General features: G+C 38.1%; 1 protein-coding gene across 4 annotated transcripts in view; it reads left to right on the top strand.

Annotated features, from left to right (window-relative positions):
- MAP4K3 (mitogen-activated protein kinase kinase kinase kinase 3) overlaps window positions 1-24960 on the top strand; it is an 84917-nt gene that overhangs the window by 27821 nt on the left and 32136 nt on the right. For 2 of the 4 annotated variants that reach the window (XM_074150617.1, XM_074150616.1), the window contains exons 6-18: window positions 1464-1511; window positions 3649-3691; window positions 4354-4426; window positions 6700-6831; window positions 7138-7200; window positions 7284-7365; window positions 7471-7581; window positions 11062-11137; window positions 12152-12210; window positions 15172-15234; window positions 21613-21671; window positions 22865-22903; window positions 23199-23252. In XM_074150617.1, coding sequence (XP_074006718.1) covers window positions 1464-1511; window positions 3649-3691; window positions 4354-4426; window positions 6700-6831; window positions 7138-7200; window positions 7284-7365; window positions 7471-7581; window positions 11062-11137; window positions 12152-12210; window positions 15172-15234; window positions 21613-21671; window positions 22865-22903; window positions 23199-23252 — 902 coding nt within the window. The remainder of the gene's footprint in view (window positions 1-1463; window positions 1512-3648; window positions 3692-4353; window positions 4427-6699; window positions 6832-7137; window positions 7201-7283; window positions 7366-7470; window positions 7582-11061; window positions 11138-12151; window positions 12211-15171; window positions 15235-21612; window positions 21672-22864; window positions 22904-23198; window positions 23253-24960) is intronic. The other 2 variants (XM_074150619.1, XM_074150618.1) reach the window with 1 other exon arrangement.

The raw sequence follows: 24960 nt of genomic DNA, 5'->3' as shown, positions 1-24960 counted from the left end.
AATGCCTAAAGTTAGTGTTTGATCTCCATATTTAGAACCCCTTTAAATGATCTGTTTTCAAAGAACACTCGCTGTCACTTCTGGCTGGAATCAGTGAGACTCATTCTGAAAATACAGGTCCTCTAAATACAGCCTGTAAAGTACCTGCCTCCAGGCATTCAGTTTTGAAAATGGTGACCTCAAATTTTTCAGAGCAGTGGTAACAATGAGTGAGTTGTTTGGGTTACTGTACCAATAGCATCCAGAGATTTAAATGCGAGGAGTGTACGTGGGACTCTTCTAGCAAATGCCAGTTGTTGCAACAGTCAGGTAGATGCTTTGATTAATTGCACTCTGTACCAAAAGCAAATTGAGTCCAATTTTTGCGTCTGCATGAACGCCTGCAGTGATGACTCTGAAAAACTATTGGACCAGCTGGGTCTTGTTAGTCATTCAGGTTTTCCTGAACTGACAAAAAAATACTCCAGAACTGTATCTTCAGTGGTACCGGTTTTTATCTGTATAATGTTGTTCATTTGAAAATCTCAAGTACCAAGTCATGTAAGTAATTGTTTCCTCATTTTTCCTGTTGCTATATTTAGGACCGTCCATAAAAATGCTGATAATTGAAAACAATCCTAATTTATTTTTTCAGTCAACTCTGTGATACCTTGCATGAGCTGACAAAAAAAATAATATGTCTTGACATGGGTATCTCCCTCCATAAAGACTACATTTTCATGGTTCATGACCACAGAGTGAGGAAGACATTTATGTTTTGTTTTACCCCAGAAGAGAATTTTTGAGATAAACCTGGACTGTCAGAAGTTACGTGGTTTGCCTGTGGTTTGTCTGCTCTGTGGTTTGTCAAGCAGAGATTCAGTTTCATAGAATTCTTCCAGAATTTAAACTTAAAGTTTCTAACTTGTGTTGAGTCCTAAAATGCTTTAGTACTGTCATGGAGACCCAGAAAGGTAGCCTGAGGCTTCTGAATCTGTGAACTGGAGTTGAACTCCTGTATTAGACCCGAAGCACTGCTTCCTAGCATGCTTCTTGACTTAATTGAAGATGATAATGATATGGGAGATAACTGCAGTAGGCATCCAGTGATCTGGCTGCTGAAGAGAAGACTGTTGGGCGATTTGAAAGTAATTAACTTGGTCTAAAAAGGTGACAGTTACCATGTCCAGAGGAAAACTTGGGCAAGGAATGCTTTTCTTACAACAGATGTGGTGACTGGTATTCTTTCCATCTATCCTGTGTTTTAGATACTATGCTACTAGGTATATTGAAATTGCAAATGCAGTTCAGATACACTGAAATATAAGAATCCTCTTCAGTTTGTGGGTCATTTAGATGATTGAATTTGATCCTAAATGTGGTAATAAAATAATTAAATTTGGTAATTAATCTGGTAATTAAATAAGAAATGTACATAAAATGAAAAATACTGGACTAAATTATTATCTAAATATTTTATGCAGGGACTATATTATCTTCACAGTAAAGGAAAAATGCATAGAGATATAAAGGTAAGTAAAAACTGAAAGGAATGTTCATCTTTTTAAAATAGGCTACATCAGCTCTTACAGGTCTTTTCTGTTTTGTATCAATTTGGGAGATGTTTTTAAATATATAGGGTTTTTCTATCTATTAGAATAAAATAAAATATTCTGCCCAAGGGAAGAAAAAAAATTCTTTCTTTAAAATGTATGCATGGAAACAGTTTGTTCTTTTAATTGGAGCCAAACATGCTATTTATTTAGACTAGTGCAGTAAAATTTAGGCATCAGCTGGTGTCCAGAGCAGCATGTAGTTCAGGTGGCTGTAAGTGTGTGCTCTGTGTAAAAGGAAAGGTTTGTTTTTTCCCACACCTTTCCAAGAAGCTCAACACACCCTTCTCTTTGAACCAGCTAGTGAGCAGGCCTCTTGCTTTGGTTTCTTACTTCTTTCCTCAGTGAGCAGATTGCAGGGCTGCTGTTCTGTGTGGTTCTTGGAGACTACTTCTGTCCCCTCCCTTGGATGCTAAAATTAGAGAGGGTACCACAGATCAAGCTCTGAACACTGACTTAATTAAACCTTCATCTCAACAAACCTGTATCAAAGGTGGCTTGTTCAGACTCTTACACTCTGCTATAGTTTCCTTTTGGTGCTTCCTGTTGACTTTTTGTCCCTAGGGTTTTACTACCTATTCTTTGCCTTTCCAAACTTTTCCTTTTTCAGAGTGCAGCTTAAAATTGGCAGGCTTCCTCCTGAATATCTGACAGTAAATTATCACATTCCTTTTGGTTGTGTGGGGGATTGGTTTTGGTTGGCTGGTTTGGTTTTTTTCAGACTAGGGGTGCAGCGTACGTAGTAGCTTCAACTGTAGATGCCTTAATGCAACCCGATTCCAAGTTGTTCTCATTGACTGCAGAAGGATATTTGGGTTTTAAGCAATCATAAATACAAATTCTGAATGAAAGATTACTTTGGATACAAAAATTAAACATTTTTCATTCTACCTTGTAGAATGCAAAATGATGCTTTTAAGGATACAGTGCACAGATACTTGTTTCTAAACAAAACTGCTCAAGTTCTTACAGTGCTTACGTTGAGAATTATTTTTTAAAAAAAAGCTGTTCTTATGAGCATGGAAAAATACTTCATCTGCAGGTCTCCTGGCTGTTGAATTATGATTGATTCCCTCAGTAGCTAAGTTATGTATTTAGAATATCTGTTCTGTTAGTCTTGAAAGGTGAACAAGGTGAAGAGTACATTAACTGGACTTGTCACACTATTTACTCCACTTATAAGGCTCATTAACTGTACTTGTGTGATGTTTGCCCAGGTAAGCTGCATTTTACTGCAGGTCTGACTTTTCCTTCTCCGTGAAAAGCCATAACCTGTAAAAACGTAGTTTTTTGGAGGCCTGTCTGTGCTGCCTTTCCATCTTGTTTATGGGCAGCGCTGCCATTTGGAGCTGTGTTTATCCAGCTCCAGCCTTCTCTCGACTCAATCTGTACCCGGTTTTGGTCTTCAGATCACGTTTGCTCTGTCCTTTTATGTTGCAATTTTATGGTACCGCTTCAGGTTAGTTCTGATTATTGAGCTGAAGTGAGTGTACGTATAGCCACACAACAGCGAACCCTTCAAATCTAGCACTAACAGAATCTCTGTTGCATAACGATGTAAATAGTTTTGCTAAACACTTGAATACCAAGGCAGATCCTTAAAACTAGAATTATAGTTATTATGGCTCTCAAACAAGACAAAACCAGCTCCTACATATGTAAAGAAAATCAAATTATTTCCGCTTTGACCTTTAGAATTCCTGTTTCCTTTCAGTCATAAACAGAAAAAAGTAAGAATTCATCAGCCTAGGAAATTCATCATATTCTGCTTTTTGAGAGGGTTTTGTATACAATGGAAACTGTAGTACCATAGGCTAAAGAGTACTGAAATAAAAATTAATGAGAAACCCTGTATATCCAAATTTCTTTATGTAACAGAATGGCAACTTGCTGATTTTACAAACGTTTCCTTGGGAAGGCTGCAGATTTCTTGAACACACAATACTTGGTTTGTCTTTGGCCCCTACTTTGTCATATGATCTCACATTTATATTATTTTTTTAAATATGGTATCGGAGGAATCTGCATGTTTTAATTCAAGTATGCTTTTTTTAAGGGAGCAAACATTCTTTTAACGGATAATGGACATGTAAAATTAGGTGAGTTAATACAATTTAGTGTTATTAACAGATTTTTATGTGCTCTAAGAAGCAGCCTTGTATTTTGTTTAATGATATAATGGTCCATGTAAGGAATTAATGAATATCAGAATTTTTTTCTCTTGCTGGTAATCTCTAACTGCACCATCCAGTTAGTGTCTGAGGATTAACTGGAGTAGTTTAAAACACTGAGGTAAAAGACTTTGTAATGTTTTAAGGGGGAGGTAAAAATCAAATCCAACGTTTTTATGTATTTTTAATAAAATGTACCATCCAAGTGCTTAAATGTGAAATGTACCTTGAAAGATTATTTAAAAGAGTCTTTTGGATCATACTAAATGATGTATTTTATCATAATACTGCATGTGGCTGTTAAAACTTCTGTGCTAGCCTGTTCTTTCTTGTGTTGGTGAAGGACAGGTTTGTGTGCAGCCTGCGTGTTTGGTCGGCAGCTGAGAGGAGCAGACCAACAGGATCCAAGATACACTGAGTTTCCATTGTTTGCATTGTTATTTATTTTTTGCTAAATATTTCTGGTATATTTAAGAAGCTCTTATAGTGGGGAAACCAAACTTGTGTTCACTAACAATTAAACAATTAATTACATCAAATCAGTTATTAACTGCCATTTTATTTTTGCCTTTTTTTTTTTTTTTTAATAGCTGATTTTGGAGTATCTGCACAGATAACAGCTACAATTGCCAAAAGGAAATCATTCATTGGCACCCCATATTGGTAACTGTGTTTTACTTGGCCATTAATATAATGGTAACATACATAATACTGTTGAAAGATTGTGAATAAAAGCATGCTATGTCACTTATTGAATAGGCTAATCCCTTTCTGGTGATCATACCTATATTACTTAAGCTAAATCCTGAATTGACTGAGTATCAGAGAAAATACTCGAATGCTCTGAAAAATTGAAAGACTGGCTGTGTGCTACTATCACTGATGACTAATGTATGTCAATTCAGTCAAAAACTGTCAACGATTTTGCTTGTCTAATCTTAAATTATTTTTTTTCTTCCCTGATGTTCTGTTTTGGTATTTTATATTTCTTTGCCTCCATCCAAGATACGTCTTTTCTGCAACTCTTCAGTTGATAATGGGTTTCATTTGTCTCCGCAGATTCTTTTGCCACTTGTGAAATGTTTCTTCTAAGACGTTTTCTTTTTTTTTTTCCTTATTTGCCTAAACCAATTGAATTCAAATGTACATTTCTATTCTATCTGTGCTGCATCTTCATTCTTGCCTCAGCAAGCTAGTTTGCATAACTTATCTTTTCCAAAGTTCAGCATTTTATTTTCTCCTCTTTATACTGGAAGTGGTTGTTCTCTTTTCACCTTGAAGCAGATGACACACATTCTTCACTGTAAAATAGCACTTTTGTTGTATGTTTCCCAGAAAAATATTAAAAATTCTGTTGTCTGACAGCATAGTAGGTACAAAATAAAAAATGTAGGTAATGAAAAAAACCCTACATTCAAGTATTCAGTCTTGAAATAGTCATGCCCAGCATTTTTAGCTTTCTTCTGCAGTATAAGTCAGCCAAGGCATGGATTCACTTCCCCTTCCGAACAATGCAAGCACCCATCAGTCACAATTGTGTAATTGACTTGCCTCTCTCTTTTCTAAGATGTCTGGGTGACTTTAGTCTTGGCCTGTATCACTGTATAATTTCCAAATTGTGCCAGGCTTCTCAAATAACATGTCATAACCTTAAATGATAACTTTGAAAGGATTACATAGGTTAAATGCCGATTAAAAGCATCAGTTATTCTTTGCAAGGCTTCTAAGGGATTTGAGAGGAGAAGCAAGGAAGCAAAATTGTTGAGATTGTGGAGAAGAAAATTTAGTTGGAAACAGGCAGTGTGAAGACTTCAGTGATCATCAGAGGTGTCTCGGTGGGTAAGGCTATGGTGCTTGGATGGGAGAGAATCATAGAATGGTTAGAGTTGGAAGGAACCTTAAAGATCATTGAGTTCCAACCCCCTGCCCTGGGCAGGGACACCTTTTACTAGACCAAGTTGCTCAAAGCCCCGTCCAACCTGTCCTTGAAATAACGGGCAAAACTGCAGTGCTGTATCTTTAGTTCTGGTAACCCTGCTGTTTACCCTTACGGTTTTCTTCCATGTTTTTCTTAAGTTAACCTGTGTTCCCTCTCTACCTTGGTAACTCCATCCTTTTTGATTTAGAGTGATTGGGTTTTTCGTGAACTCTGGAAGAAACTTATGTAAATATAGTTTAACTGTGCAAACTTGGAATAAGTTGTACGACCAAACCTGATGTTTTGAGATCTAAACATAAGGATGTCTGTGTTTAAATAATGTATCATTTGATATGCTGCCTGCTGCTTTATTGGAGCACTCATTAAGTGATATTCAACTGTCTTACCTATATTGAGTAACATCTCCAGTTGCACTGGTACTTTTCAGGTAATCTGGACTAGTAAAGTTCAAAGCTAAAAAATATTAACATTTGCCATCTGATATGACTGTGTAGGGCAATCAAATCCATAATTCACTTTGGCTGTTCAAAACGTGACAATGCCTAGTGAATCATTTTCTTTAGGTATTCCAATTTATGTGTCGCTTATGTTTGCTATTTTTGCCACCTCAGGATAACTTTCTTAAATGAAGTCTTCTGACAACACAGCAAGGTGGACTTGACAAACAAGGAGTGCTCTGTGCAGAGGTGACAATGAGTCTTCAGGTCTTGTGCTTTCAGGATACAAGAAAGCTGTAGACACATTGGCTTCATCCACTTACTGCTAAATAGCTGTTTTGGAAACTGCCTATTAGTTACTATAAGGTGTTTGAGGAAAACTTCATGTATACATGGCGTAACTTTTGACACACACACACGTATATATATCCACATGTATAAGTATATACACTGAGCTTAGAGACTGAGAGCTTTAGGTAAAAGAGTAGTAAACTGCTGTGTACAGAAGAATGTTTTGTTTGTGGAGATAAGTTTATCTAAAAATGTCTTTCACCCTTTAGGATGGCGCCAGAAGTTGCTGCAGTAGAAAGAAAAGGTGGCTATAACCAACTCTGTGACCTCTGGGCAGTTGGAATAACTGCTATAGAGCTTGCTGAACTTCAGCCTCCAATGTTTGACCTACATCCAATGAGGTTAGTAAGGGGTTAAAGTTTGGTGTGTAAATAATCCATTTGAAGTAATGGCTATGTGTGCTTGAGGTACTTGGGTTTACTAGGAGGGTATTGGGTTGTAAGTGCTCTGAATGTACATGACAGAAATTGTAACAATGCTTTTTGGTGCATAAATGTGTAATGTCCTGGTAACATCTCTTAAACTGATGGACTTCTTCCTGCCAAGTAAATAATATATTTTATTATTTTATAATATATATAATAATTCCTCTTATATATGTATTGCAATATAAACCACAGAAATATTGGTTGGTTTTTTTTTTTCAGAGCACTTTTTCTAATGACAAAAAGCAACTTCCAGCCTCCAAAATTAAAGGACAAAATGAAATGGTAAGAACTTTTGTGTTTCAGTAGATAATGATCATATATTTCACTGGACAATCAATTCTAATGTTTACCACTTCATTTTACAGGTCCAATAGTTTCCATCATTTTGTGAAAATGGCACTTACAAAAAATCCTAAAAAAAGACCTACAGCTGAGAAGTTACTACAGGTATAAATTTATGTATGGGATTATTACTATATTTTTTTAAGTTATTTATGTGCTGAATATTGAGTGGTGGGAATTTTAATATGTATTTTTCTTTCTGTCTTTCAGCATCCTTTTGTTACCCAGCCATTAAATCGAAGTCTTGCTATTGAGCTTTTGGATAAAATGAATAATCCTGATCATTCCACTTACCATGATTTTGATGATGATGATCCTGAGGTAGGAATATATTTTAATTGTAGAATCAGATTAAGTTTTTGCTTGCCGAGAAAACTACATTATTACAAAGTTTCTGATTTTTCTGCTTTACTAGCTGGGGAAAATAGCATGCTTATGTAAGACAATAAACAGAGCAAGACTGAAGTGTTTCATAAATAAGAGAAAACAGATATTCTGGTTCTGCATCCTGTCTTCTTACTTAAATGGATGTTGGTGAAGACTTTCCAAGTGTTTACAGTTCCCTAATTGATGATCTCTTTGGGGGAAAAAAATTAATCCTTTTGACACAAAAGCCATTGATTCATTAATTGCATACTTGTGTTTTACTTTTTTCTATGGATAAACTAGTCTAAAAATGCCTTCAAAGGAAAGTAAGTTTAGAAGAAGCAACTACTTTAAGATACTAATTTTCAGATTTTACAATTTAAACGATCTTTAACCTTCTGGAACAGCAAAGACAATTTGACATGCACCAAGTCTGTCTTCCTTAGAAGCTGAATAAATAAATATGGAAAGAAGTAAAAGTGAAAATAGATCTTTTTTGTATTGTAGAGTGCAATGTTTATGTCTTTCGTAAATGGGAGGGAAGGAGAGGAAGGCATAAGGATTGAATAGTCAGTACTTTCAAAAGCAATTGCAAATAGCGGAGCACACTGAATAAATTTTTCTGTTCAAAAAAATAATTAGGAGAGTTAAACACACAGTCAAACCATTAATGTGGTTGACTTCCTTGTCAGTGTTAAGAGCAGGGTGTCTGATTCCTGATGGAGACAGCACTGAGGAACTTGGATCTTCTCAGCATGAGCTCTAAAGATGAGGTGTCCTTTCGTTCTCTTTCTGCTCAGTGATGACAGAGAGCTCTGAGGCTCGTTAAGGTGATATCTCTGTAGAAATCAGAAAACTGAAGATTTCATGAGCTGTCCTAAGAAGGAAGGGAGCTGTTTTGAGTGTGCTCCCTGTGAGTGAGCTGCTGGGATCAGAGTAGCTTGCCCTGCAAATCTTCCAGCTTTACTGGAAATTGTACCTAAACCCTGATGTGACATTCCCTCGTGTCACTGGTATATCTTTTCAGTAAGAATCTTGCCCTTCATTTTGGGCTACTCAGGTGGATAAGCTGTCATCTCTTCCTATATGGAGTCACTTCACACATTTTATTGACAGTTACTTGTAGCTTTCAAAATAGTGTTCACTCTTTCATGTCTCTTCTGACTTAGCATTAAGAAGACTCTTCTGTTGTTTAACGTATTCCTTGTTGGTACTACTTCAGTAGTGGTTGCAGAAAGAAGAGAGAGAAAACAGGGGCAAAGAAAAGAAAGCCTCGTCTTAAAGTTCATGACACTTAATCCTGTAGAGAAGTAAATCTTCTTGTGGGTCCTGAGGGAGCTGGCGGATGAACTTGCTAAGTCACTATAATTCACATTTGAGAAGTCATGGCAGCCCAGTGAAGTTCCTGCTGAATGGAAGAGGGGAAACAACCCCCGTTTTTAAGAAGGGGGAAAAAGGAAGACCTGGGAAACTACAGGCCAGTCAGTCTCACCTCTGTGACCGGCAAGGTCATGGAGCAAATTCTCCTGGAAACTTTGCTAAGGCACATCGAAAATAAGGAGGTGAATGGTGACAACCAACATGGCTTCACTAAGGGAAATCGTGCCTGACAAATTTGGTGGACTTCTGTGACAGCATTACAGCGTCGGTGGATAATGGAAGAGCAACAGACGTCATCTACCTCTACTTATGCAAAGCGTTTGACACTGTCCTGCATGACATCCTGGATTCTAAATTGGAAAGGCACAGATCTGATGGATGGACCACTTGGTGGATAAGGAACTAGCTGGATGGTTGCACTCAGAAGTATTAGCGGTCAACAGCTCAAAGTCCAAATGGTGATTAGTGACGAGTGGCATTCCTTGGGGGTCAGTACCGGGACCGGTGCTGTTTAACATCTTTGTCGGTGACACAGACAGTGGAATTAAGTGCACCATCAGCAAGTTTGCTGATGACACCAAGCTGTGTGGTGCGGTCGACACACTGGAGGGAAGGGATGCCATCCAGAGGGACCCGGACAGGCTTGAGAGGTGGGCCCGTGCAAACCTCATGAAGTTTAAGAGGCCAAGCGGAATGTCCTGCACCTGGGTCAGGGCAATTCCAAGCACAAATACAGGTTGGGTGTAGAATGGATTGAGAACAGCCCTGAGGAGAAGGACTTATTGGGGGTTTTGGTGGATGAGAAGCTCAACGTGAGCCGGCAATGTGCACTCACAGCCCAGAACGCCAACTGCATCCTGGGCTGCATCAAAAGCAACGTGGCCAGCGGGGAGAGGAAGATGATTCTCCCCCTCTACTTTGCTCTCATGAGACCCCACCTGGAGTACTGTGTCCAGCTTTGGAGTCACCAACATAAGAACGACATGGACCTGTTGGAGCAGGTCCAGAGGAGGGCCATGAAGATAATCAGAGGACTGGAGCCCTTCTCCTGTGAAGACAGGCTGACAGAGTTGGAGTTGTTCAGCCTGGAGAAGCGAAGGCTCCGGGGAGACGTTATAGCAGCTTTCCAGTACCTAAAGGGGGCCTACAGGAAAAGTGGAAAGGGACTCTTTATCACGGAGTGGAGCGATAGGTTGAGGGGTAATGGTTTTAAACTGAAAGAGGAAAGATTTAGATTAGGTATTATGAAGAAATTCTTTACTCTTGGGTGGTGAGACGCTGGCCCAGGTTGCCCAGAGAAGCTGTAGATACCCCATCCCTGGAGGTGTTCAAGACCAGGCTGATTGGGACTTTGAGCAACCTGGTCTAGTAAAAGGTGTCCCTTCCCAAGGCAAGCAGGGAGTTTGGAACTAAATGATCTTTAAGGTTCCCTTCCAACTCTAACTATTCTATGATAATTCTGTGAAATGGAGATCCAGGGAAAAAACAGAAGTGGAACATAAATACGAAGGTGAATTTGTTAAATGATAGCATCGCTCTTTTCACACAGCACACAGTACCAGGAATACTCCCTTCTATTCAGCTCTGACAACTTAAGGCTAACTTCTCATCTACTTGAAGAAACTTAACTGTTGACTTTTTAGGAATCAGTTTAGCTTAGAAGCTTAGCATAAATGATCGAAGTATCTAAACAAAGGAAATGCTGTCAGTGACTCAGATTTAGTTTTACTGCTTGTTTTGGAGACTGCCAGTACCCTTTAAACTGAAGGGCTCAAAAAGGAAATGTAATCTGAGCAACGACAAATGCTGGCCAGCATTGTGTTTTATTTGCTCAAGTCCAGTGTTTTAAAAACCCTTATTTTGAAGTTGAAGACACTCTAAAGATAAAATGACTCCAAGTAATTTTGACGAACACAAAACATACATGCAATCTTTATTTTTAGCTTCTGCTTGATTTCTTTCCTCCTTCTTTGAAACCTGCTAAAAACTAGGTACACATTACTGTGTTTCAAGTGAGTATATTTTGGTATTGAAGTATTTTTTTTTTTCTTCTAGCCTCTTGTAGTGCCTCATAGAATTCATTCAACAAGTAGAAATGTGAGAGAAGAAAAGACACGATCTGAAATAAACTGTAAGCACGTGTAATTTGACAACATGAAATGTTCTTAAAATAATCATTGATATTCACTTATTTCAACTGGTATTCTGGGTATCTGACATATATAGACGTATTTTTAGTGATATACAGGAAAAAAAATATGCTGTTTCACTTACAGATATAGGTTCTAGATGACTGCAAAGGAAATAATAGTGTAAAATATGTGAATACACCCTTTGTTAATATTTCAGCAAATCCCAGTATTGCTTCATCCTAATTGAACAGGACACAACCAGAGTTCTCAGAGATGATTGGTATAGTTTTGTATTCCACTCCCACAATGATATTCAGAGTGATGCCAAATTCTTCTGGGTAACAGAGCAGCAGAGGAAGATTTTTCTTCCTTAATTTAGTATCTTGTTGTAGTTTTTGCTTTTGAATTGAAACAGTCATGGAGAAGTCAGGAAAGGAGGAGGTTGATCACTGGCCATTAAAAGCAGATTTCATTCCCCAAATTGTAGTCCTTCTTTTGCTTGAATTAAATGAGAGCAGTACTTTGAGCTTTAGTTGTCTTCTCTTAAGCTAAAATTGAGGGGAAGGGTATTGAAGAGTCTCTGCCAAAGAGCTGTCCTAGAAGATGTGATTAGCTCTCTCTAAACTTCATTCAGGGCTCTTTAGTGCTAGTGAATATCCCAGAAGAACAGATCCAAGAGTGAATTCACACAATGGATGTTTTTTTTCTATAAATTACAGCTGTATTGCTCCTCTAAAGAGGGCACTTCACTGCCCTATTTGCTAAATGGTTTTCCTGATCCTTCTAATGAGCAGGTGGGGCAAATAGTGATTGTGCTGCCTTTGTGATAGAAAAGTACTTGCTATGCCCTTTAGCTTCTAGCAGGCACAAGTTCCATATGTACATGAGTCAAGTTTCCATCATTGGGGATATGATGCACTCATTAAACTGGATTTTCCTTTTTAGTCTTTGGAGCTAAATTTTGCTTAATTACAGTGCAACTTAAATCCTTGTTTTCCTTTTCTTCTGTTTAGTTGGTCAAGTAAAATTTGATCCACCCTTGAGGAAAGAGACAGAGCCACATCATGAATTTGTGAGTAACAAGCGGCATGGGCTATGATCTGCACATTATTCACTGTAAATATCTGTGGAGGAGGAGAAACCCAAAATGTGTAGGAAACTTCCTTAGACCTACTAAATTTGGTAGCGATTTTTCTAACAATTTGTAACATATTAGTCCTAAAGCAAGACCCCTTATTTGCAGGCTCTGCAAGGTGTGATGTATGTGCTAAGCAACAACCCTTTGTTTTGTGGGTTTCCTCTATCCGTTATACCTCATTGTCAAGTATATAATTTCCTTTATTTATAGCTGTGTGTTTAATTGTAGAATTACCGTGCATACTCAAATGTTTCTCTCCCTTGTGCTTGTATTGACAATGATTGATAATAGAAATAGTAAAATTGAGAGCCTGGGAAAGAGCTGAATTAAAAAAAATTGGATTTTTGTGGAGTTGTTATTTTCCCACACAATCTTTCTGTGGCTGCATCACACCTGAGCCATGCTGAGTCTGGCAGTTGACATACTCTGTAAAGGTGTATTGTCAATGTTTTCTTCTTATGGACCCATCATACAAGGGATATGAGAAATCAGGCAGTGGGGGAAAAGGCATCTGTGCTGTCTCAAAAACATGATTGCAGTAGCTTCCTCTCTTCTATGGAGACTGTTTTCCACATTTGTGCACTTGGGCAGTTTCTTCACATTCATGGATGGAAAAAGACTCCCATTTGCTTCCTTACTGCAGATTTCTGTGTTCTCTTTGTTTTTCTAAGGCAGGTGTTAATGTGAAAAAATTGCCTTAGTACATAGGTGGGAGGGACACTGGCTTTGCTCTGAGTTGGTTTTGTTAAGGGTGTGTATCTAGGAATGTACTTCCTCTTCTGTAGTCTACAAAACACATGAGTGGGACTTCGGACGCAGATTTCCTTCTATTGCTCTGTAATTGTACTAAAATCTCCTTCCTGGTGCCTTGTCCTTTGGTAGTGGCTCTGCTGACTCTGGGCGTATGAGGTTGTATATAAACTTGCTCTTCTCAGCAACTGGCTGGACAGGTAGTCTGCAGTTTCTGGTGCCTGTTCAAGAGAGGAGGATAGTTTACTAAATCACACGTAAGATGTAGGCAATTATTTCAGGTATATTATTTAGAACTTGACATAACTGCATAACAACATCATTAAGGATCCTTGGTTATACAAAGATTTATTAAATATGGTAACGAAGTCTGTGTTTCTACCATAAACTCATCAGTTAACTCAAAATTGTTTTTGAACTGATTCCAAGTTATCCTGGCTTTGCTCCTCTGTTGCATTGTCTGGATTACAAAGAAAATACTATTGGTAGCATCATATACTTCAAATTATAATGCTTTTTCTCCTTAAGAATTTTATTTATTTATTTATGATTTAAAATCATAATTGCCAAAAGATGTTAATGGAGAAGCTGGAGTTTTAAAAATGCTTTTTCCATTTCTTTCTTGTTTTATCAGTCACTGACTATACGAACCAGTGAGTGGACAACTTCATGGGGCAGGGGTGTTTTCATTACACTGTAGGAACCTGTGTTGCTAAACACAGATTTTTTGCGGGCATTAAAACACAACTTTTTAGAGCATTTCACTGGCAGGTGTTTTTGGAAGGGAGGAATTGAGCATTTTCCTACTTTGTGTGTTAGTGATCAAGACCTTTGCATTTTGGAATCTCAGAAGCTCTTGCTGTTCCAAGAAGGGACTCTGATCCAGATTAATTCTGCTGATAAGGAAATCTTTTAGTATTGTCTATTCCTGTCAGAGTTAGGATATTTGAAACCTGACCAAAGAACTTGGCTCATCTCCCTGTCTATGAGGAACATCTATAACTGCTTGTTTGGATCATTCTGAAGAGGGAAATTAACTGCTCCACTGCTCGTATCAGAATGAAGCACGCAGAACTAATTGGATCTTTCCAGATAAAATTCCTTTATTTTAGGAAAGCTTATATAATTCTTACCTTTAGAAGATTAATATGTTATTTCTGATGACCTGGCAGGAGTTTTTCTGTAGTTCTGGTATAATTATTTGAGTTTATTTTCAGGGTAAGCATGAATGGGAAAAACGACTATTTATGAAACAATAGTCAGTTTGTCTGTCACAGGATTACTGTGACATGCATAAAAATGCCTCTGCAAGCAAGGTAGGTAGTTGCTGTAAGCAAAAGTAACTGCTTACGTTGAGTATTCATATCTATAGTAGCTGGTTTTGACTATATTGCCACTGGAGACTGAATTAGAAGAGCTCTGTTGATTCTTTCAACCTCTGTTAGCCAAGAGGGAAGCAGAACTATGATTCTGAAAATGATGATGATGGGTCTAGAGACCAAAGAAAGAATGTATTTTGTCATTAGATATAGAATGAAGGACAATTTAAATTGGCATGTCAAATGGAAATAAAAGCTCTATTGAAAGAGTGGATACTCCAGTAAAGAGCCTTAGCACAGGCTGAGGGAGAAGTTTGAAGGTCTTTTAAATGGAAGCAGGAGCAAGGCATGCCTGTCTTTTCCTCCATCAATAACAGTGTGGATCCCTTTTCATTAAAGCTGTTTTTCTAAGCCTTTTGTTTCTGTCTCACTAAAGCATGCTTAAACTTCATGCTTATTTACTTAGGGGTAGGAGAGCACAAGCTGAAGGATTGGATTGTGCACCACTGCAGCACAATGAGTTACTGCCCACAGTGCACTGACATGTTGAACTCATACACACTCGCCTCTTACTGAGGCAGTTTGTTGCTCATTCCCACAGCTCGGGTGATGAACAATAATTCATTATTTTGGTGTGATCTGGTAGTGTTTGGTAACGTGACCATACCCTCAGCTGTGTTTTACCCCCACTCCCAGAACTGTCGTGCCATGATTTGAGTTTCAGCTAATGACTTTTTTCTAGCAAGAAAGTTTCCCTTTATGTATACCTGGCTTTCAGTCACAGTGTAAGTAACTTGAGTTTTTTTGATCTCTATCTAATGAACAGCCTGACAGTAGCGAGTTTTTGGACAATTTGGAAGAAATATACTACACTGCAAGATCTAACCTGGTATTTTCATCTTATGACTTTCTTTGTTGGTGTTATTTTTGTCTTTTTCCTTTTTCAAAGCTCATGTTTTGTTCTGTTGTTGTCCTGGTGTTTTCATCTGTGTGAAAGTCATTCAATATAAGGATTATCCTATATATGTATTTCTGTAACGTAGGAAGGAATTCTTAGTATGTGCAGTATTGAAAGTATTTAACCTATATTTGTGTTTACTTGAATTACTTTTATAGAAGGGGCTCAGTATTATGCCCTCATTCTAATTTCTTTATTTAGCTGCCTTATAATGCATAACTTGTTAATTTTTTGGAGGGTGATTAAAAATAGAAGAAACATTCTCTTCATATTTTTGACTGGTAGTTGCTTTAAATAGTCCCATGAAAGACTTTAAAATTACATAAATGTAAGTCTCTGAATTTTCTAGATGGTAATTATGTTACAGAATGAATATACATCTAATTCAAATAACAGAAAGTGGGGTCATAAGTGTTTCCAATGGCATTTGGCATTGTTTGTAGTCTGATACATCTTCTAAATTTTGTCTTACATTGCAGTGTAGAAATTACTCTAGAAAGTGAGTTTTCTTATTTCTCTGCTCTTTAGGCACTATGTAGTTAGAAAAGTAACTGTAAATCTTGGACATAGTCATATACTGTTGAAAAAAATGAAGAAACATTCTGTACTAAATGAAAAGCATTATTCTACTAACTTTCTGTTAGTAGATGTTTCGTATAAGTACGTTGAGAGGAAAATGGAAAACTGGGGTGTCTGGGAGTGTCATGTTTTGGGTTTTGTGATGTTTTTTGGTTTTGGGTTTTTTGGTTTGTTTTGCCATCGTTTGGCTTGCTGTGACTTGAGTTTGCCAATACCATAGTTACTGTGAGCTTAGACTGCCTTCCCCCTTCTTGGACGGAACTTCCTGTATTGCTTGGTTATAAATATGTTTCACAAATAGTTTTGAGATCCGTAGCTTAGGTTTCTCTGTATGTGGTGGGAACACCTCCATCCTGTGCAATTGCTCAGGTTTTGGAAGTCTGGTTTTGGTTTTTCAGTTTGGTTTGCTTTTGGTTTCATCTTTTTGGTTTAGCACTTTCTAAAATCTGTCTTTTTCAGGTTACTTTCAGTGTAGTCACATATCTTGTTAGCCCAGTATCTGTGGGTCTGAGATGAATGAAAACATGTTTCCTGACTAGACAGTCCTTTCACATCCTTCTTTTGCCCCATGCTATTCAGTGCACTCTTTGAAAATGATGACTGTGATAAAGTTTACAAAGTACTATTGTTGTCACAGTTGTGAGAAGGTTTTTAAAGTCAGTGGATAGCACTTTGTGTGTTTCACTGCTTTCTTTACAGCCTCCTGTGTTCATTGTGAATCAAAGAGGAGAGTCCTGATTTGGTCGTAATGCTTTACCCGTTTGTGAGATTTTTCCAGTAAGACCTAATTCTTCTGGAAACTAGAAAAATATTTAGTATTTGCTTCATTCTTCTGTTGTGGACTGGGACGTACTAATCAGACTTTATCTGTTACTTTCCTTCCCTGACTCCCACCTTCTGCTCTGACAGCATTGGCTTCAGATACGTTCAGTGAGAAGTGATATGTGGATTTTTCAATCATCATCAAGGGGAAAAGATTATACTCTTTCACAAGCATAATATATCACTTAGTACTGCGGGGCTCTCTCCCATGCTGTTCTTCTGGTTTTATAAAATACCTTACGAGCAACAACTCTTCTGCAGAGCTATGTGTGTCTATAAGGCCCTACAAAAAAATTGTCAGAAATTGAGGCTTATTTTGGGCAGCATGAGTCACAGAAGGTATACAGTTGGAGTTGAAAGCAAATTTGGGGAGTGAGTTGAGAGTATTTTTACCTATCGCCTAGCCTTTTGCACAGCTGGATGGATCATAGGGCAGCTTATGCAGTCACCATGCACATTACCTTTTAAAAATTTGACACCTATGATGTGGTTACCCTTAAAAACATTTCCTCTCTTTTTACTCTCCCCCCTCCCTCTGCTTCTGTGCTCCTGAAACAACTGCCTGGATCTGCCAGAATAATGGAGAAGTTCCGTACAGGCCTTATTTGCAGGGAAAATTCAGTGTCCAAACTACAGTATCTCTTCATGCAAATGGCAAACAGACAAGGATAAGATAGTACTCCTCTTTGATCTTCTACAAATGTACCCCTTTGATTCATATCTAAATAAATAACAGAATATTTTACGCTAGGTATAAGGCTCTTCTCTTTTTCAGGATAGATCTTTTTTACCTTTTCTGCAAGTAGACAAGTTTCACAGAAACTATTGTTTGCGATTTTCTTGCACATGCTCCTTCTTGTCATTTTTGAGTTCTTCATGCTCCTATTCTGGTCATTGCACTGTGTTTTGGCAGCTGTTTTCTGACAACGTCCTTTGCCTCAGAAGCAGCAGAGCTATGCACATTGGACTTTACATAGGGTAGACCTCTGACATGTTTCTCCCATATTTTTCACTGTCTTTCTGTGTACTTCAAAAACAGTTGTTTGGATACAGACTCAAATAAGTGGGAGAGCTGAGTGTTGCAGTTGAACTGAACTCAGTAAATAGTTTAAATCAGAGTAATTTCTCTAAACATATGTGCACCTTTGTGCTTGAACAATTTTAAAAGTTTTATGCTATTGATCCTGGGAGAAGCACCTGAAAAAAAAGCCAACGGCTAACTAAATGTATGACTATTTGTCTTGTATTGTGGCCACCACGATGACAGTCTCGTGAATCTACATGAGTTGACATAGTAGTTCCAAATTTCTCTTAGTTAAAATGTTTTTGCTAAAATTGAGTGTATGTTCAGAAGTAGTCTAAAGTATATGACATCCTAAAGGAAAACTTGCAACTTCTTTAAGGTTATTTTTTCCACCAGATCAGCTCCCCATACAGGTTCCCTGTGTGGCATTGCAAATGGCTGTGTCAGTGTGGTGGAGGGAGGTGCACAGGTTAGAGAGAAGCCAGGAGTAAGGGCTTTTAAACCCTCCTTCTGCGGAGCTGTTGCTGTCCGTGTAACTGCATCCACCTCTCAGAGGCGACACATACTTACGAATGCTGGGGTCTGTCAAGGGGAATCTGTACGAGAATTTGGCTTCTGGTCCCAGAAGCCCCATATCTGAGAAACAGAAGACCTGTTTGTTCTGATTAAAAACAAAAGGTCATGTTGAGCAAATAAAAATATTTTCAGGTTATTCTGATCTGCAGTGAAATATTGTGGCAAAAATCTTCCTTCTCTTTCATAGTGAGCTGAAAAATAATTCCAGTTCATATCCAGTAGACTGAGTTGCATACCTTGTTAAGTTACAAATACCATCAGAGAATCCCCAAAACCAGATGAGGTGGGAAAGGAACCCTTGGAGGTCTCTAGCCTACTTCTGCTTGAAACAGGGGCAGCTTCCAAGCTAGATACAGAGATTACTTTGGGCTTGTTCAATAGAATTTTCAATCCATTTTAGGATGGAGACAACTGAGTATTTCTAGGCCCTGTGCCAGGGCTGCGCTGTTCCCCTGGGTAGGAGTTGGTTCCTTATGGCCAAAGTTTGCATTGCTGGCATTTGTGCCTGTTGCCTCTTGTCCTCTCACTGTGCATCTGAGAAGACTCTAGTTCTGTTTTCTCTATGATGCCCTGTGGGATAGCTGAAGACAGCAGTTACTTTCTCCAGGCTACAAAAGCTCTGTTCTTTCATCGTTTTTTATTGTGCCATTTGCTCCATCAGTTGAACAACATTAGTGGCCTTCTGCTGCCTTCCCTCCAGTCCATCAACATCTTTGTCCTGGGAAGCACAGAACTGGACACCACATGCAGATGTGGCCTTCAAAGTGTCGCTGAATGGTGTCACAGCTTTCTGGTGTGTCAGCCACCCCTCCCAGTTTTGTGCCATCAGCAAACTTGCTGAGGGTACACTCTATTCCCTTGTGCAGGTTGTTGATGCATATGTTAAACAAGACCAGACCCAGTACTGACCCGTGGGGAACACCGCTAGTTACACACGTCCAACCAGACTGTGCTGCTGATCACAACTCTCTGCAATTCAGCCAGTTCTCCATCCACCTCACTGTCCACTCATCTGAGCTTTCCTATGAGGACATTGTGGGAAACAGTGTCAAAACAAAGAATCAAAACAAGGCTTTTATCTAGAGAAGCTGTGGCTGCCCCATCCCTGGAGGGGTTCAAGGCCAGGTTGGAGGGGGCTTTGAGCAACCTGGTCTGGTGGGAGGTGTCTCTGCCCAGGGCGGGGCGGTTGGAACTGGATGATCTTTAAGGTCTCCTCCAACCCAAAGTATTCTATGATTGTATGATTTTGTCCTTTTAAAGCATTTAAACGTAAATAATTCTGACAGATGTTACTTTTTATAAAGAAAATTCCAGTAAGGCTTAAAAACTCTGCTGGCAGATGAAGGCTCATGGTTTATGGGGGTTTGTTTATTTTCTCTTATTAATTTTCCTGTAATTGCTGTACAATATATATAGCCATACATTGCACAATGTGTAAATTGAAATGGACAGACGTTTTGGTTCTATCCAGCATAAGGTCTCGTTTTTCCCACTTTTGATAAATGTCATTTTGCAAGATGTAGACAAAACACTTGTCATTTAAAGGTGAAAATCTCAGAATTCATTATACTGGTCTGGGGTTATTTTTCTCAACAGCCTCCCAGTCTTTTTTCTGGCATCCTTTCACATAGACTCACACAATCTGTTTAACCTCCTTGTTTGTGAGTCTGGAGACATGTTTCCAGTCTTGTTATTTTTTGATCTAGAGCCTGAATCCTCAAAACACCTGTGCTTACATGTGGAAGTTTTTGAGATTGCATAGAAGTGTAATAGAAGTACTCACAGTAAAGAAATTTAAATCTGTGTTTCTGGCATGGCCACTTGTGAGCCATTCTTTTCTGTCACCTAACTTTATAGCTCCATTGTCTAGGGCGAAAGTCGGGTGGCCCTTGTGAGTCAGATCCATAGAAGGGGATGGGTTTTGGTGGGTTTGGGGTTTCTTAGTTTAATTCTTGAAAAAAAGATGTGTAATTAGTATGAAGATTGAAAAGACAGTCTCTCAATTATTCAGGAAATGCCAGCACCTGGCTTGCCTTTGCCTTTTTATTCAGCCCTCTGATGTATGCATCGTTTTACCTCAAGTAATTATCAGTTACATACTGTTTTTTCCACAATATCTCACTTGTCTTGGGAAAATATGGAAAGTCATTGAAGCAAACAAATGCTACTGGCAGCTGTGGTAGAAACACCCATGTGGGAACTACTACTGAGCTTTACCGAGCAGAAATGAGGGCGCAGTAAGATATCAGCCCTATGAGTTGTCATCTTATCCAAGATTATTGCTTTTGTAGCTTTGATATCTGGGCATCTTTTGATATGGGCTGCAATGAAACAGGCCTGTTTGACATAAGACGTTGGGAGACCTTTAAAATGTTTCCAGGAAAAAAAGTAACGTAGCTCCATTTATCACTAACTTAGGGGACCAATAACTCTTTTCTCCTGGTGAATACACTCAGTATTTTGGGATCAAATTTATGCTCAGATTTTTCCTGTTGTGATCCACATGAAGAAAAAAATGCCCTGTAGTTATAGCAGTGTACTGCTGGGAGAGGCAGATTTGATGGTGCTTCAATATGGTCCCTGTATTCCCATTAATGCATTAAATTTGTGTGCCATACACTGACCATAGAATAATAGCGTTGGAGGCATATTGCCACTTCTTTTTCTAAGGAGCCTATGCTCCATAATTGCTTGATTGCTTGACTTTGCTGTTACTATTGCATTTATTTTTTTTTTATACAAAAGGTGATCTTAAAGTATACATGTTAACATATATAGTTATCCTTAAAATATGTATTGCTATAACCAGAGCTACAGAAACACTTTTGCTGTCTTTGCTTATTTCTTTAATGTCCCCATGTGCTAAAGACATTTCAGGGTCCCTGCCAGAACTGCTCCCCATCTGAAACAAGTACTATAATGTGCCAGTGAGGGATGGCTGGGGTCTCTGTAGAGTCTGGTAGATGACAAAGTCCTCTTTTCTTTTTCTTTTTTTTTTTCTTTTAATGATGATACTATTTTTGTTTTGTTTCCTTTTCTGCAGTTGACTTTATTTGAGCAAAGGATCTGCATGTCCAAGGAAGGGGTTAAGGTCAGAGTTTTAAAAGGAATTAGAGATGCAGCAAACTGGCAGAGAGAAGATTTTTGGGTGTGATTGGCCTGAGAGTGGTGCTGGGAGCCAGGAAACCCAGAGGAATGAGCTTGTTTGGTAGCTCAGATGTGGCAGAGGGGATAACGGCAGCATGACACAGGATATGTGTTTGATGCTCATGTGTTCGTCTTAAAGATTCATTCTCTTATATTTGTAGGATCTACAGCTAGAATATGGTCATGGTCCTCCGTGTGGCTACTTCTTGGGTGCAAATAAGTGAGTAAGCAGTAGCATTTTCTGTCTTTAATTCATCCAGTGCTATTTTAATATAAAAATCACAAATGTGTGTTAAACACATTAGCTGAGACAGATGTAGTAAAATATGTCAAGGTAGTTTATATCAGTTACAATTCCAAAATCACTATTTCTAAAATAATAGTAATTCCAATGATATAGCATTACAGCACTTTTCAGTATTTGAGGCTGTGTTGACCATATTGTCTCTGTGGTGCTGTAAGCTTCTTCTTAAGAACTGTTATTGTGGTCTGCTTCTTCACAAAATGTTCTGCATGATAGGTCCCCCAGAGCTCAACTTTACCCCATCAAGGAAGTATCAGTGCTGCTGTTTGACGTTGTTTTATGCCCTGCTTCGTGTTGTAGGGCACTAGGAACATTTAATTACAGATGCTTTAAAAAATAAAACCTATCTCAGCAAAGTCCTTTAACTTCATGTTCATAAATTTAATAATTTTGTTCTGTTAATCATATGAAATAGTTTTCCATGTAATTCTTCCTTTCCGCCCAATTTCTTAATTTACATTTATGCATGTCAAAATTAGGATGCCTAGCTTTGCTTTGCTAAATTAAATCATATTTTAAAAATGCAGAAAATCTAAGCATAGAACATGATATTTTTATGCAATCTTTTAGTTGGGGGGAAAACGCAAATACTGGTATCTTTCAAAATCCTGTTGTTTCTCACCCTGTGTTTTGCCTGCTATTCCTTCCTGTCTGTGTTTGCAGACAAAGACACAAAAATTAAGAAGATCAGAATGTTACCAGAATTAACTAGGGAAGAATGAATTTATTCCAATAGTGGTTTAATCCTCTTGTCCGTCTGATTTATATTTTTTTAATTATGATGATGTTCTTGGAGAGTGTGCATTTGTTTTAAATTTGAGCAAGCTAAGACAGTCCTTGTTTTAGAGTACAAGAACAAGGACCACTGCACTTAGTAGCAATGCATCAATAAACACAGATGAAAGTGTGTCGTGTAAAAAAATAAAGAAATGCAACGATGTTCATTTGTATATGGATGTTCGATGTATGTTCTGAAAGCCAGATGAAATAACATGCTTTGGATTATTTACTGATAGAATCATAGGATCATTTGCCCTGGCTTTTGATACTTAAGTTTATGTGCCACAATTAAACTGTATCTGTGTTCTTATTCTTATTTAATGCCGAAGGAGTCTCTTAAAATCAGTTGAAGAAGAACTGCATCAGCGGTAATTCTATTCTTTTTATTTTTCCTCCTGTGTGTTTCAAAGTAATTTGTGCACTGATTTCTTATGTCTGTTGCAACTAGTTCTTGTTTGTCCTTGTACTGGCTGAGAGGATATGGGAGAGGCTTAGTTGTCTGAATTGCGGCTGTGCTTTAAGGAATAATAATAATCATAAAAAGCTAAAAGACAGTAAAATTCTGCAAAAGAGGTAGTAGCCCTTGAGCTCAGAATTTATCACAGCAGCCAAGGTAATTTTAATACAACTCACTCAGCTGTAGTACTTTGTTCATTTTCTTAGGGGACATGTGGCACATTTAGAAGATGATGATGATGCAGACGATGATGCTAAACAGTAAGTCCTTTTTTCTTGTAAAACTAAGAACCAGCTTTTATATATTTGTTTGAATAGATGAAAATTTTTTTAGAAGTTCTATCCCTAATAGCTCAGGATTTTTTTCTTAGAGCGTTTTTAAAGACAGACATTTAATATTGTTCCTAGATTACATACCAGAAGTTTTCTTATTCTGATTATAAACTTGTGATAAATTAGGGCTGAGGGGGAGAATCTTGTTCCTCGGTTGATACAGTTGTCCTTTTATCTTCTATTATTGAACAAAATCCTGACGTAGTTACATTGAGCCAGTAATTCATCTGACCCTGGTCCTCGTGTCCTCTTTAGAACTGATGACTGTATATTAAAATAAAGCTCATTAAAAATATATAAAATATATACATAACTGTCTTCTCTAGATGACTGAGTTTATTCTGTCCACATTCTCAGCAAGGAGGATGCTTTTATTGGTGCCTGATTTTGGAATAGAGCTGGCTCCCTTACCACAGAGAGAGCAAGGTTATGTGACTGCAAAGGCAGTATCAATAGGCATGTGTTAAATATATAAAATATTATATTATATAAATATATAAAATATTATATAAATATAATGTAAAACCAAAAAGAAAGGTGCCATTGTGACTGAATTCGTTTGCTTTCTGTTAATGGATAATTTTGAAAGCTGTTGCTTCATATCAGAAACATGCAAAATGTGTTATTTATTGCTAGCATCTATCTCTTACAGAGAACCACGTATCCTCTTTTTTTTTCTGGAGTTATTTTATAGCTGTTCTTTTATAACAAAGATTTTTATCATTCTTCTGAGCATGAGGGACAGCTCCCTTCAAGAAGGGTAAAGCTATTGATAGTGTCTGATGTCAGCTAGGTGACAAGTACATTAAACTTGCATTGTTTAATGATCAACTTGCCATTAGACACAAGTCGTACTTACAGAAGAAAAATTATTTTAGTCAGTTTTTAGCAGGCTTTATTTCCTTGATAATTCCTTAAGAAATTCTTCATATTTCATTATTAAGCAGTTGTTTAAAGGCATGGTTGATTATGCAGTTCACCAATAATATGAAGCTCCTGTGTCTTGTCTTTGAGAGGAAGAGGTTGATAATGCCCATTATTGATTTGCTCCTGTGCATTTGGACCAAGCTGAGAACTGGCTTTGCTCATAGCTGGGTAGACCTTGGTAATGATAATTCAGGCTTCCTGCACTGATGGCCATTACTGGGATGTAATGGTCCCCTCTAGCTCCATACTGTCAGTTCCACTCTGATGGCCTGCAGTAAAGACGCTCTGAATATTTGTGCTGCTGCAAGCCAGCTCAGCTTGGTTCCTCCGTCCATACTAATCTCTGTGTACAGCTCTGTGTCTGTCTGTTCATTTTTGCTTAATTTTTCTTTTTTTTTTTTTTTCTCTCGACTTCTCGGTCTGTTCACAGTCAGTATCAGTAATTTCGGTAACGTTTCAGGGTTTGGAACCTCTTGATCCCTGCTGTCTTGAAGTGCTTGCACTGATTTCTTTATCCAGTGCTTTAGGATCCTTGTTCTTTGCACAAGCTCCATCAAAACTTTCAGACAGCATTGGCTTTAGCTGCTTTTGTTGCTGTCGTGTTTCTGTGGATTTTCTTTTTCAGATTAAGCAAGAAAGAACCTGATAGCTTCCAGAGAGGTTCCAATTCGTCTAACCCTAAGGACAGTCACCAGTGGTTTTCCAAAAA

The sequence above is a fragment of the Numenius arquata genome, chromosome 7, assembly GCF_964106895.1.
Source record: "Numenius arquata chromosome 7, bNumArq3.hap1.1, whole genome shotgun sequence".
Taxonomy (NCBI): Eukaryota; Metazoa; Chordata; class Aves; order Charadriiformes; family Scolopacidae; genus Numenius; species Numenius arquata.
The sequence above is the reverse complement of the archived record's forward strand: the minus strand, read 5'-3'. Positions and strand labels throughout refer to the sequence as shown.